This window comes from Salmo trutta, chromosome 9 (genome assembly GCF_901001165.1).
Source record: "Salmo trutta chromosome 9, fSalTru1.1, whole genome shotgun sequence".
NCBI classification, from domain to species: domain Eukaryota; kingdom Metazoa; phylum Chordata; class Actinopteri; order Salmoniformes; family Salmonidae; genus Salmo; species Salmo trutta.
The window spans coordinates 30,831,615-30,846,312 of record NC_042965.1 but is presented as its reverse complement, the minus strand read 5'-3'; the positions used below and the strand labels follow the sequence as shown (position 1 = coordinate 30,846,312).

Genomic DNA, 14,698 nt, shown 5'->3' with positions numbered 1-14,698 from the left:
AAAGATGGAGATAGTCAATTATGGAATGCAATCAACCGGTAACATTTCTCCGGATTTAATTTCTACACGAACGTGACAAATAAAATTGGCGCTGTGAAAATCGAAATAGTTGGCCATAGGGCTAGACCTATGCTACTTTTTTATTCTGATAATAGTAACTTTTCAATTTTATTAAGATGAAATGGCAACGAAATACCAGCTTGAAATAAACTTGAGAAAAATGTCACAGACTAGATATAGCTTCGCCCAAATATCAAACGTGTGTATTTAAGAAACGAAGGAAGACATCGGCTGTCCTATACCTTCAAACAACTTGAAATAAAGAGGCTGAATTTTTGAACGAGAGATCCAGTTGTACAGGGGGGTGTGGCATTCCAACCGTTTTTACCAAACACTGCTTCGGATATCACCATCGACACAATGCTGGCCCGACAACCTCCGTTTTTCCCTGTCATTGCACTAACTTCCCACGGGTCTCTTCCCTTGCCTGTTGTGCAAAGGCACCCCACGCTGGATCTAAGCAATGCCGAAACGATCCTCCGCTTATCCTCGCTGGAACACCATGCTGCCACCCAGTATGCCAAGCTCAGGCCTCCTAAAACAGGGGGGACCGAGGATGCCACCGAGGATGATCCAAAGGTCAACTTGGAGGCGAGAGACCTTTGGACACAATTCCACAAATTCGGCACTGAAATGGTCATAACAAAATCAGGAAGGTAAATGTTATGACATATCATCAATAACCATGTAGCCTATAACGTTGATCGTTTTTAATTTAGAGGACTGTAGGATGATTTGAAATCGATGTGTGTTCCCTTTACTCCAGGCGCATGTTTCCAGCGTTCAAAGCCAGATGTACTGGCTTGAACAAAATGGCAAAATATATTTTGCTGATGGATATTGTGGCGGCCGACGAGTGCAGGTACAAGTTTCACAACTCACATTGGATGGTGGCAGGAAAGGCAGATCCTGAAATGCCAACGAGGATGTACATACACCCAGACAGTCCCGCCCCTGGCGAGCAATGGATGTCAAAAGTGGTCAATTTTCACAAACTAAAATTGACAAACAACATCTCGGACAAGCATGGGTTTGTACGTTCCAAATATGCGTTGTGTGTTAATAATGTAATATGTGCATGTGTAGTTTGACTCATTTAATGCATTGTTACATTAGCAACAATATAACTAAAATATACAATTTTTTATTGAACTGCGTAAAGTTCCACTAGACCTAATGTATTCTTTAAAATGTATTTTGTCTCCAATTGCAGACGATTCTTAACTCAATGCACAAATACCAGGTTAGGTTTCACGTTGTGAGGGCCAACGATATCCTCCAACTGCCATATAGCACGTTCATGACCTATGTATTTTCTGAGACAGAATTCATCGCCGTAACTGCATATCAAAACGATAAGGTAGGCCCTTCGTAATTTTATGAAGCAAGTTTCAGAATTACATTATATTTTTGTATTGGTAGACCTCTGGAAATGGGAATTAAACGCATGACATAAATGACCCATAAAGAATTTGGGAAGAGTTTATGTTGTGGCCTAAATGAATTACTGACTTATTGCTAAATAGCCTACTCTATTGCAGGTTAGTTACCCAAGGCTCAATATCTGGCAAGCACTGAAATGTAGATTTTATGTTGTCAAATGTATTGTTCTAAATGTGCAATATTTTAACAAGGTTAACTAACTGCTTATAAAACCTTTACGAACTTCTTGGGAAAAATATATTTTGTTTGAAACTATTCCTGAGCTATCCCTGTAATTAGCCTAAGAGACTCTGATTATTAGTGTTAAATTGTGATAAATTACTGGTCTAATGTTTAGAAACATTACAGTCATTACAGTGATTTCTATATTTTCAGATTACACAACTGAAAATTGATAACAATCCTTTCGCCAAAGGATTCCGTGACACTGGCAATGGGAGAAGAGAAAAAAGGTGAGACAAAAAAAACAAACGTAAATTAATATAATAAATCATTTTAGAAACTCTTAATTGTCAAAACTGAAATATGTTATTTTTTGAGTAGGAAACAACTGGGGATTAATACACAAACGTCCAATGAGACACGAATGCAAGAAGACAATGAAATCTCGTGTGACTCTTTGGATGAGGCTCCACTGAAAAGCGCAGGAAACTCAAAATCAACCGGTTTGTATGATAACGAAATGAATAGCTAAAAATGTTGTTTAATTCTTACTATGAGAATTGTTTAGCCTCAACTTGTTCTCAGTTTACAAACAACAGTGTATTTTTATACTCATGTTAGATGTCTGCGAAAGTGCCAACGAAAGCAGTCAAGTAGCAAAGGATGGACATTACGTTGGACAAGACTTGCGAAAAATCTCATCTGCCACAGAGAAACTGAAACCTGGTCCAAATACTATCACAGCGCACTGCAAAACGGACAGGGCTTTAGCGGACTCATTCGGGGCCGAAACAGACCCAGATGATCCAAAACAGGACCATATAAATGTCATAACTGGCGGTAGGACACGTTGCTTTAGAGCAGAGGAGCCGAATGCAACGGAGTCATTCCAGCCTCTAACCGTGGAAACGGACCAAAGAGCTCACATCACAGGCCTAGAATGCAGTCATTTTTTTCACTGCTATTCTTATCCACCGGATTTAACAAGATATATCATCAACCCCTTCGGTGTCGCACACCGTCTCCTACACCCCGCTGCCCAAGTCAACATGCAGGGGAGAACTTTCTCCAGTGTAGCAGCCATGGGCCACAGTCTGGCAGCTGTGTCATCTGGCGGAGTGTGCGCCATGGGCACGGCTGGTATCTCGGCATCTTCTTTACAAAGAGTGTCAGGAACGTCAGGATTACCCGTGAACTTTCAGCAGCATGCTATGGCATCACAGGTATGCCAGTCATTTATTAATTCAGCAACGATACTCAATAGGCTGCCTTTAAATGTGTGCCCATGACGCACGTAAATTAAGTAGGCTAATTTAAGTCCTTACTAGGAAAATAACAGTAAACTTTGCTAGCTCTAACCGCTCTTTCTTTATTTCCCATGCAGGGCCTCACCGGTTCTCCAATTGGTGGTATTTTGCCCTACTCCTACTCCTATTTGGCAGCAGCGGCTCCTCACTCCACCACAGCATCGACCCCAGTGCGCCCTCGTACTCGGTTCAGACCCTACTCCATTCCCAATAGCGTACCAGACAACTGTTCGACACCACTGACATCTATTCATCTTATGACTGATAGAGACGTGAATTGTCACATTTTTGGAAATAGTCCGATTGCTGCCAGATTGGACTGTAGGCCTACGTCTGAGGTCAACATCGATTCCTTGCCACTTGGTTATTGTGCGCCACGGGCAAAAAGCGTATCCAGCACGGATGGCACTGATCAGCTTCAATGTATGCAACAGTTGGTCAGCGGCATAGACTCCTAGACAGAGACTTATCTTCCTAGGGCATAAATATAACAAACTGATTACAATTATGAGATTTTTCTTTATTGCATATGAATGAAGATTGAAGTGTTTGATATCAAACCAAAAGGCATTTAAAAAAAGTATTGTAATGCAGAATGTATAACATTGTTTACGTCTGTGGAATATGGTTGCGCTTGTGTGTTGTTACTGTAATTTGTTTGTTGATGGCGCTGAAGTTTATTTGCTATAAATCTCCAATGTTTTCACTCAGCCAATTACTTCTATAGAAACAGTTTTGAACCTCTATATTTTCCAACCAAAGAACGAGTGTAGTTTCAAATGTAAATATTATTTTTGTTCGGCTTAGAAGTCTTTGAGAAATTGGAGAAATTCGTTTTCTATTAATTCACATTTTTATGGAGAAATGTTTTTGCTGACTTGAAAGTCAATGGTGTGTCAATTACCAATATAATTTGCAGTTTCAATATTTTATGAAGACAAAATTGTCAAAATAACCATTACATGTTTCTGTAGATCCAAAACAATTGTCACAATATTTTTGGGGAGAATCTTGTATACCTATAAATTATTACAACCAATTATTGGTTTAACAGACATAGGCCTATAGCTCTTTGCATGTTTGTTCATTTGAATAACTTCACTTGAATGTGTTTTATGAACTCCACAAAATAATGTTAAACGAAATAAAAGTATTCTGTTTAATGGTCTATTTATGTTTTAATGATTGAGGAAGTTTTTGAATGGACGTTCATATCTATGCACTTTATGTTTTAAAAGTTTCATATTGTTTAAAACAAAAACAGTTCTACATTAATTGGCTACATCCGTACTGTGTACGTTTTGAACACTTGAAAATGATACCTACTTTGCAAAATTATTTAATTTCTTTATCCCAATGTTGGCTACTTTCATTTGAATACCTATAAAAAAATATTGTTCCAAAGATATGTATTTTTAAGTTATTGTACTTCATTAGATGATAAATGATATTGTTGGATATATCGTTCTGTTATCTCTTTAAACAAATGGTTATATATAGTGCCAAATAAAATTCCCAATCCGGCCCTCAGACCATCACGGCCATCTAATCATCCCCCTCCTCTCCCCTGTAACTATTCCCCAGGTCGTTGCTGTGAATGAGAATGTGTTCTCAGTGGGGGCTGGTTGCATCACTACCCTAGCACTACACAGCTGATTTAAATGTGGGCAGGACCGAGTTTGGGAAACCCTGCTATAAAAAGCATTTCCTAAAGTTCTATATACTACCAACAAAAGGTTACACCCCCTTTTGGGACAATGACACTTTTTTATGGTTCTTTATAGAGCCTTTATGGAGAATGGCTCTCTAAATAACTTTTCTCAATCTCAAAGGTTCTTTATAGAGCCTTTATGGAGAATGGCTCTCTAAATAACTTTTCTCAATCTCAAAGGTTCTTTATAGAGCCTTTATGGAGAATGGCTCTCTAAATAACTTTTCTCAATCTCAAAGGTTCTTTATAGAGCCTTTATGGAGAATGGCTCTCTAAATAACTTTTCTCAATCTCAAAGGTTCTTTATAGAGCCTTTATGGAGAATGGCTCTCTAAATAACTTTTCTCAATCTCAAAGGTTCTTTATAGAGCCTTCATGGAGAATGGCTCTATAAATAACTTTTCTCAATCTCAAAGGTTCTTTATAGAGCCTTTATGGAGAATGGCTCTATAAATAACTTTTCTCAATCTCAAAGGTTCTTTATAGAGCCTTCATGGAGAATGGCTCTAAATAACTTTTCTCAATCTCAAAGGTTCTTTATAGAGCCTTTATGGAGAATGGCTCTCTAAATAACTTTTCTCAATCTCAAAGGTTCTTTATAGAGCCTTTATGGAGAATGGCTCTCTAAATAACTTTTCTCAATCTCAAAGGTTCTTTATAGAGCCTTTATGGAGAATGGCTCTCTAAATAACTTTTCTCAATCTCAAAGGTTCTTTATAGAGCCTTTATGGAGAATGGCTCTCTAAATAACTTTTCTCAATCTCAAAGGTTCTTTATAGAGCCTTTATGGAGAATGGCTCTCTAAATAACTTTTCTCAATCTCAAAGGTTCTTTATAGAGCCTTCATGGAGAATGGCTCTATAAATAACTTTTCTCAATCTCAAAGGTTCTTTATAGAGCCTTTATGGAGAATGGCTCTATAAATAACTTTTCTCAATCTCAAAGGTTCTTTATAGAGCCTTCATGGAGAATGGCTCTAAATAACTTTTCTCAATCTCAAAGGTTCTTTATAGAGCCTTTATGGAGAATGGCTCTCTAAATAACTTTTCTCAATCTCAAAGGTTCTTTATAGAGCCTTTATGGAGAATGGCTCTATAAATAACTTTTCTCAATCTCAAAGGTTCTTTATAGAGCCTTTATGGAGAATGGCTCTCTAAATAACTTTTCTCAATCTCAAAGGTTCTTTATAGAGCCTTCATGGAGAATGGCTCTCTAAATAACTTTTCTCAATCTCAAAGGTTCTTTATAGAGCCTTCATGGAGAATGGCTCTCTAAATAACTTTTCTCAATCTCAAAGGTTCTTTATAGAGCCTTCATGGAGAATGGCTCTCTAAATAACTTTTCTCAATCTCAAAGGTTCTTTATAGAGCCTTCATGGAGAATGGCTCTCTAAATAACTTTTCTCAATCTCAAAGGTTCTTTATAGAGCCTTCATGGAGAATGGCTCTCTAAATAACTTTTCTCAATCTCAAAGGTTCTTTATAGAGCCTTCATGGAGAATGGCTCTCTAAATAACTTTTCTCAATCTCAAAGGTTCTTTATAGAGCCTTCATGGAGAATGGCTCTCTAAATAACTTTTCTCAATCTCAAAGGTTCTTTATAGAGCCTTCATGGAGAATGGCTCTCTAAATAACTTTTCTCAATCTCAAAGGTTCTTTATAGAGCCTTTATGGAGAATGGCTCTCTAAATAACTTTTCTCAATCTCAAAGGTTCTTTATAGAGCCTTCATGGAGAATGGCTCTCTAAATAACTTTTCTCAATCTCAAAGGTTCTTTATAGAGCCTTCATGGAGAATGGCTCTCTAAATAACTTTTCTCAATCTCAAAGGTTCTTTATAGAGCCTTTATGGAGAATGGCTCTCTAAATAACTTTTCTCAATCTCAAAGGTTCTTTATAGAGCCTTCATGGAGAATGGCTCTCTAAATAACTTTTCTCAATCTCAAAGGTTCTTTATAGAGCCTTTATGGAGAATGGCTCTATAAATAACTTTTCTCAATCTCAAAGGTTCTTTATAGAGCCTTCATGGAGAATGGCTCTAAATAACTTTTCTCAATCTCAAAGGTTCTTTATAGAGCCTTTATGGAGAATGGCTCTCTAAATAACTTTTCTCAATCTCAAAGGTTCTTTATAGAGCCTTTATGGAGAATGGCTCTCTAAATAACTTTTCTCAATCTCAAAGGTTCTTTATAGAGCCTTTATGGAGAATGGCTCTCTAAATGACTTTTCTCAATCTCAAAGGTTCTTTATAGAGCCTTCATGGAGAATGGCTCTCTAAATAACTTTTCTCAATCTCAAAGGTTCTTTATAGAGCCTTCATGGAGAATGGCTCTCTAAATAACTTTTCTCAATCTCAAAGGTTCTTTATAGAGCCTTCATGGAGAATGGCTCTCTAAATAACTTTTCTCAATCTCAAAGGTTCTTTATAGAGCCTTTATGGAGAATGGCTCTCTAAATAACTTTTCTTAAAGGTTCTTTATAGAACCATACAGGTTTTCTTTATTCTGGTTTAATCAAAACAAAGTCACATGTACCGAATACAACAGGTGTAGACCTTACAGTGAAATGCTGAATACAACAGGTGTAGACCTTACAGTGAAATGCTTACTTACAAGCCCCTAACCAACAATGCAGTTTTAAGAAAATACCTAAAAAAGTAAGAGATAAAAATAACAAATAATTAAAGAGCAGCAGTAAAATAACAATAGCAAGGCTATATACAGGGGGTACCGATACAGAGTCAATGTGCGGGGGCACCGGCTAGTCGAGGTAATTGAGGTAATATGTACATGTAGGTAGAGTTATTAAAGTGACTATGCATAGATAATAACAGAGAGTAGCAGCAGCGTAGAAGGGGGGGACGGGGCAATGTGAATAGTCTGGGTAGCCATTTGATTAGGTGTTCAGGAGTCTCGGGGGTAGAAGCTGTTTAGAAGCCTCTTGGACCTAGACTTGGAGCTCCAGTACCGTTTGCCATGCGGTAGCAGAGAGAACAGTCTATGACTAGGGTGGCTGGAGTCTTTGACAATTTTTAGGGCCTTCCTCTGACACCGCTTGGTATAGAGGTCCTGGATGGCAGGAAGCTTGGCCCCAGTGATGCACTGGGCCGTACACACTACCCTCTGTAGTGCCTTGTGGTCGGAGGCCGAGCAGTTGCCATAGCAGGCAGTGATACAACCAGTCAAGATGCTGTCGATGGTGCAGCTGTAAAACCTTTTGAGGATCTCAGGACCCATGCCAAATCTTTTCAGTCTCCTGAGGGGGAATAGGTTTTATCTTTCCCTCTTCACGACTGTCTTGGTGTGCTTGGACCATGTTAGTTTGTTGGTGATGTGGACGCCAAGGAACTTGAAGCTCTCAACCTGCTCCACTACAGCCCTGTTGATGAGAACGGGGGCATGCTCGGTCCTCCTTTTTCTGTGGTCCACAATCATTTCCTTTCTTGATCATGTTGAGAGAGAGGTTGTTGTCCTTGTACCACACGGTCAGGTTTCTGACCTCCTCCCTATAGGCTGTCTCATTGTTGTCAGTGATCAGGCCTACCACTGTTGTGTCATCGGCAAACTTAATGATGGTTTTGGAGTCGTGCCTGCCGTGCAGTCATGAGTGAACAGGGAGTACGGGGGGGGACTGAGAAGGCACCCCTGAGGGGCCCCGGTGTTGAGGATCAGCGTGGCGGATGTGTTGTTACCTACCCTTACCACCTGGGGGCAGCCCATCAGGAAGTCCAGCATCCAGTTGCAGAGGGAGGTGTTTAGTCCCAGGGTCCTTAGCTTAGTGATGAGCTTTGAGGGCACTATGGTGTTGAACGCTGAGCTGTGGTTAATGAATAGCATTCTCACATAGGTGTTTCTTTTGTCCGGGTGTGAAAGGGCAGTGTGGAGTGCAATAGTGATTGCATCATCTGTGGATCTGTTGGGGCGGTATGCAAATTGGAGTGGGTCTAGTGTTTCTGGGATAATGGTGTTGATGTGAGCCATGACCAGCCTTTCAAAGCACTTAATGGCAACAGACGTGAGTGCTACAGGTCAGTAGTCATTTAGGCAGGTTACCTTAGTGTTCTTGGGCACAGGGACTATGGTGGGCTGCCTGAAACATGTTGGTATTACAGACTCGGACAAGGAGAGGTTGAAAATGTCAGTGAAGACACTTGCCAGTTGGTCAGCGCATGCTCAGAGTACACGTCCTGGTAATCCGTCTGGCCCTGCGGCCTTGTGAATGTTGACCTGTTTAAAGGTCTTACTCACATCAGCTGCGGAGCACGTGCAACACAGTAATAGCTACATTGTATTGTTAAAATCCCATAGGTTTCATTATTATGTTTATTAATAAGTTGAATCAGATGTGCTATCTCTGGAACAGCTGGGGATCCATGAGGAGAGATTTGAGAACTACTGATTTATTCAACCATCCTCAACAAGGCCATACATAAGTCTTTCACAAAACACCATCACTGGTGTAAATAACATGAAAAAGCATAACACAAACAGATTAGAGAAACTGGAATGACACTCTCACTGATGGCTGCACAAAAAGAGCTGTGCACAAACCACGCCCCAAAATATTATAATTATCACTAAATTAGGAAATAACCATTAAAGGGCTCAAAGGGTTCTTTGGGTCAGTATGGTTCCACATAGAACCACCACCCTTCCCAAAGAACCCTTGAGGAACCCACATTTTTTAGTGTGTTAGAGGTTGTTCTGATATAGGCATATACACATATAGATATATTTGATTTCTAAAATGTTTATTTGTCTAATTTGGAACGTCTTACTTTAGGAAATATTTTGAAGGCACAAAAGGTAGGCTGCTAGCATTTTGGAGCGCACACGCTGATGCATGTCTCACTCCACCACAATAGATGGCGGCATTGGCATTGAGTTGCGTTAGAGTTCATTGCCGTAAAAAAAAGTAGAACAATTATAAGATTCGGGTCACATCCTGTTTCTCCCCAGCTGGAGGAAATAACAAAACAACGAGACTTTTCATTGTTCTCATCTTTGAAATATGCTACGGATATATCGGTATGATGTGAAACATTAATAAATTCAATCTGTATTAGCCAACTTATTCGATAGGAAACTGTTAGATTGGGATCAGATATTATCTTCGTTCTGTTAGCTAGCCAGCAAGCTAGTCATTGCTTTCTAACGGACGATTTTTCCAATCCAATGTAGCCAACAATCTAGCACGCTAGCTAGCTATAACATAGCCGCAGTTCAACCAAAGTTGAGAAGATGGCTAGGATTTCACTTAATTACATTCTGATGTGCGGGCAAGTTCTCTTGCTACTGTCAGTGTTGCTTTTGCAATGTTTGGAAGGAATATACTCCCAGAATTCATCAGACTCACCCGGACAGAGGGCAACAACAGCTGCATTCAGTGCCAGTGAGCAGCCACAAGATAACGTGACGACGTATCACATCATACCAGTTGAACGCGTGAATTATACTGAACTGTATGAATACAGGCCTCCGTCACCAGTTGTCCTCTGCAGCTATCTGTAAGTATTTTATTTGTGTTTCAATAACAACAGTGCAACATCAATTTGCATTCAGACTGCCCTCTCAAAATTGATGTGTGTCACCCCCTTGCTTTTATTTTTCGGAGGGGCTTAGGGCCCTGTTCAGCCTGCCAGTTTTCTAAACGCCCATATACAGTTCTTCACGTGCTACACAAAATACACTGAATAAATACGTCATTTCACCCTTTTCTGTGCATGTGAAGACCAGAGGAGTTCATCCACTGTCAAGATCCAGTGGACCATGCACAGAATTCCACTGCCATTCTGGAGATGGGACACGGTTGTTGGAAGGTATGTCAAACCGTAGTGGATAGGCCCCCCACCCCGCTCTGTGGCCTTACATTATGATAAACAGATAGATTACAGGCGTAGTTGAACATTCAGGTCAGATTCTTGCTATTTCATGTGTAGACTTTATTGTGTCATCTTATCTGTTGTTTTACTAAATCACCACTGTTATTTAGTTTGGGGGGCAGGTACACAAAGACGTGAATCACACACCAGTCATCTGCACGGCACTGGATGACATTGAATGTGCTGGACCCAGGGAGTTCCTGAGAGGGAATGAGCCGTGCATCAAGTAAGGGAGAATCTAGCTACTGTACTTGACTCTGCAGTTTCTGACAAGCTCATGCATCATTGATTGTTGTTATATGATGATAATAGTCATTCCCAGTTTACGGTACAGATAGACACCATGCCTGACTTCACTAGCATTCAACAGGTTTGAAATACCTGCTTGGAGGTCAATACTATATACTTACCTGTCCTGGACTTGGAAATAGTTTTGGAAGCTAACATGGATTTACCACTAGAGAGCAGTATTTACAAACCAATAGGACACATTCCTTTTACATCATGTTACGTTACTTTTAATGGCCCATGGCTGGATGGGATACCGCTTATGTCAAATTGACAGGTGTTTTTTGGAGGGCATTTTAGCTAACCCTAACCCCTTTCCTAACCTCATTAAATTATCATAACCCACTATATTAATTATCCTTACCTGCTGCGTACATTTTCCTAACCTGGTACGTAAAGTAAATTTTGGTCAATTCTGACATAAGCTGTATCCCATCTAATCAGAATATTTTTAATTGGCTCCCCTGGTCTTTACTTCCGGTTATTGACACCTCTCCTCTCTGCCTTGTTATAATTTCAGATACACTGGCCACTATTTCATCACCACCCTGCTGTACTCGTTCTTCCTGGGTTGCTTTGGAGTGGACAGGTTCTGCCTGGGACATACAGGCACAGCCGTGGGCAAGCTGCTGACCCTAGGAGGCCTTGGCATCTGGTGGTTCGTGGACCTCATCCTCCTCATCACCGGAGGCCTCATGCCCAGTGACAACAGCAACTGGTGTACCTTCTACTGAGACCAGAGAGCATGGGTTGAAGACCTTTCAAAGGCATACTTCGAGATTTTGGCAATGAGGCCCTTTATCCCCTTCCTCAGAGTCAGATGAACTTGAGGATACCATTTTTATGTCTCTGTGTCCAGTATGAAGGAAGTCAGAGGTAGTTCTGCGAGCCAATGCTAACTAGCATTAGCGCAATGACTGGAAGTCTATGGTTATCTACTAGCATGTTAGCATTAGCTTGCGAAACTACCTCTGACTTCCTTCATACTGAACACAGACATAAAAATGGTATCCACAAGTATATCTGACTCTGAGGAAGTAGATAAAGGGCCTTATTGCAAAATCCCAAAGTATCCCTTTAAGGTGGGTTTGCATTGCGGAGATGCGGGACGACTAAGTATCATAGCTTGTATGCGAATTACAGGTCAGAGCAGTCTGACCACGTGTCAGAGGCCTTTATCTCCGATTCTCCTAGGGAATCATGTCACCTGACGGGGTATCACTTTATGCTTGCGCACGCCATAGATGGCAATTATTCGCTTGTCTGCTGTTTCCGCAATTTAAATCCAGCTTTAGTCTTTCATCAGTCTTTCGTCTCTCATCATGGGATAACAAGAGGAGTATTTGTGAAAGATGTGTGGTGTGGACCAGGGGCGTGGTTGACATGTGGCTGGTGTAGGTTTTATTTTGTTGTAAAGGTTAGAGCACTGAACTGTTGAAGCAAAGGAAATGGGTTGTTGCTATGTTATCTATATGAAAGCTTAAATCTAGGCTATAAGTTTCATTATGCGATTTATGCGTGCACAAACTGCACAACATCTGAGGCGTTACCATGTCTGACCATCTGATGAGGAGTCTAAAAACATTTGTGTTCTATCCAATCACTGAAGCTTTGTAATGGCGTATGAATCAACCATTTGAGCTATTCAGTATTTGTCACATAAGTTTTCATACTGTGGTCTTTTCCAAGTCTCATCAAACCATTGTTGTGTTATAGGATTGAATTCCACTCTTGATTCCTAATAATTTACCCCACTTAACTAAAGCCCAAATTTCACATTTGACATTATATGTACATAGTACCTGTATACATATTGTTATTTTGGCCTCACCTTTTAGCTTTTGTACTGGTTGCAGGGTTATAGAGATTACATCTCACCTACAGATACTGCTCACATAGCTTACTCCACATTTAGTTCTGATTTAGTGTTCCAAATGAAAACATTTAGACGGAGTAATGCTGTATGTACCCTCAATTCTGTGATTGTTTTTTATTATTTTGTTATGCATTGAAATGTTTAACTTTATTTTCCCTATGTCCTTTCAATATAGGAAAAATGTGAAATGACAGTCTTCTGTAAATATGGTCAAAAGTCTACCGGTTAATTTTATGGTATGTGTCTTGCAAAACTATGTAAAATGACAGGTTGAGAAAAACGGAAGCAGGAACGTGTGTGCTATCCCTGCACATCAAGTATTTGTGGTTCAATAAAATGTTTGTCAAGGTTGGTTAAATGTATTTCTACTTGAATCTTGTGTTGAATCTATGAGTTGTTGCGTCTGACATGCTAAGTGGAAAGATGGTTCCTTTTTTCTGTGCATGCTTCCATGTTTTTCAGATCGATTGTGTTTTTTCTGTACACTTGATGACAAGGTATTGCTACTATTAAAAATTCCAGTTCACAGAAGAAAAGAAAAAAGGTTAAAGCCAAACACTATAAAAAATGTAGTTTAAGTGCCCACAAATGTCATTCACCACTTCGAGGTAAGGATGTTATTGTACATTAATAAAAACACAATTGGTACTTGCCTCTAACTGCCTATACAAACTGTAGAGCTGAATATCTTCTCTAAACACATTGAATTCAATAGTTTTGGTAGAAAAATAGGGGCAGCACAGTTTTTTTTAACTTCATTAAGCAGATGCTCTTATCCAGAGTGCATTACAGTAGTGATTGCATACATTTTAGTACTTGCTCTACCAACTGAGCCACAACTATGGACTCCCATTACAATGTTGCATATTGTAACTACGTATGTTTTTAGGGCAGTACATCATCGCTAACATACAGTGCATTTGGAATGTATTCCGACCCCTGGACTTTCTCCACATTGTTACGTTACAGCCTTCTAAAATTGATGAAATTGTTTCCCCCCCCTCATCTATACACAATACCACATAATGACAAAGCAAAAACAGGTTTTAGAAATTCTTTCATATTTATAGAAAAAAATAAGGAAATATCACATTGAAATAAGTATCCAGATCCTTTACTCAGTACTTTGTTGAAGCACCTTTGGCAGTGATTACAGCCTCAAGTCTTCTTGGGTATGACACTACAAGCTTGGCACACCTGTATTTGGAGAGTTTCTCCCATTCTTCTCTGCAGATCCTCTCAAGCTCTGTCAGGTTGGATGGGGATCGTCGCTGCACAGCTATTTTCAGGTCTCTCCAGAGATGTTCGATCTCGTTCTAGTCCGGGCTCTGGCTGGGCCACTCAAGGACATTCAGAGACTTGTCCCAAAGCCAGTTGTCAGTCAGTTGTCTTGGCTGTATGCTTAGGATCATTGTCCTGTTGGAAGGTGAACCTTCACCCCAGTCTGAGGTCTTGAGCACTCTGGAGCAGGTTTTCATCAATGATCTCTGTACTTTGCTCCGTTCATCTTTCCCTCAATCCTGAATAGTCTCCCAGCCCCTGCCACTGAAAAATCTCCTCACAGTGTGATGCTGCCACCAGTATGCTTCACCATAGGGATGGTGTCAGGTTTCCACCAGACGTGATGCTTGGCATTCAGGCCAAAGAGTTCAATCTTGGTTTCATCAGAATAGAGAATCTTGTTTCTCATGGCCTGAGAGTCTTTAGGTGCCTTTTGACAAACTCCAAGCGGGCTGTCGTGCCTTTTACTGAGGAGTGGCTTCCGTCTGGCCACTCTACCATAAAGGCCTGATTGGTGGAGTGCTGCAGAGATAGTTGTCCTGCTGGAAGGTTCTCCCATCTTCACAGAGGATCTCTGGAGCTCTGTCAGTGACCATCGGGTTCTTGGTCGCCTCCCTGACTAAGGCCCTTCTCCCCTGATTACTCAGTTTGGCTGGGCTTCCAGCTCTTGGAAGAGTCTTGGTGGTTCCAA

General features: G+C 40.3%; 2 protein-coding genes across 2 annotated transcripts; both read left to right on the top strand.

The window, feature by feature from the left end:
* Positions 1–291: 291 nt before the first annotated feature.
* Positions 292–9,079, top strand: LOC115199654 (T-box transcription factor TBX3-like). Its single transcript, XM_029761967.1, has 8 exons — positions 292–716; positions 827–1,094; positions 1,274–1,420; positions 1,879–1,955; positions 2,047–2,168; positions 2,287–2,888; positions 3,050–3,244; positions 9,044–9,079. The coding sequence occupies exons 1-8, from the start codon at positions 421–423 to the stop codon at positions 9,077–9,079; spliced, it is 1,743 nt and encodes a 580-aa protein (XP_029617827.1). The 5' UTR covers positions 292–420.
* Positions 9,080–9,627: 548 nt separating this feature from the next.
* Positions 9,628–13,086, top strand: tm2d2 (TM2 domain containing 2). Its single transcript, XM_029763424.1, has 4 exons — positions 9,628–10,187; positions 10,412–10,499; positions 10,673–10,788; positions 11,371–13,086. Exons 1-4 carry the CDS (start codon positions 9,922–9,924, stop codon positions 11,582–11,584), a joined length of 684 nt encoding a protein of 227 aa, XP_029619284.1. The 5' UTR covers positions 9,628–9,921; the 3' UTR covers positions 11,585–13,086.
* The last annotated feature ends 1,612 nt before the right edge of the window (positions 13,087–14,698 follow it).

Excerpts from the sequence above, each read along its gene's own strand:
- LOC115199654 (XM_029761967.1), top strand. The coding sequence starts at position 421 with ATGCTGGCCCGACAACCTCCGTTTTTCCCTGTCATTGCACTAACTTCC. Across the intron at positions 2,889-3,049 it reads AGCATGCTATGGCATCACAG|GGCCTCACCGGTTCTCCAAT; the intron begins GTATGCCAGTCA and ends TTTCCCATGCAG. Across the intron at positions 3,245-9,043 it reads ATCTTATGACTGATAGAGAC|CTGGGGATCCATGAGGAGAG; the intron begins GTGAATTGTCAC and ends TCTCTGGAACAG.
- tm2d2 (XM_029763424.1), top strand. The coding sequence starts at position 9,922 with ATGGCTAGGATTTCACTTAATTACATTCTGATGTGCGGGCAAGTTCTC. Across the intron at positions 10,500-10,672 it reads TGGGACACGGTTGTTGGAAG|TTTGGGGGGCAGGTACACAA; the intron begins GTATGTCAAACC and ends ACTGTTATTTAG. Across the intron at positions 10,789-11,370 it reads GGGAATGAGCCGTGCATCAA|ATACACTGGCCACTATTTCA; the intron begins GTAAGGGAGAAT and ends TTATAATTTCAG.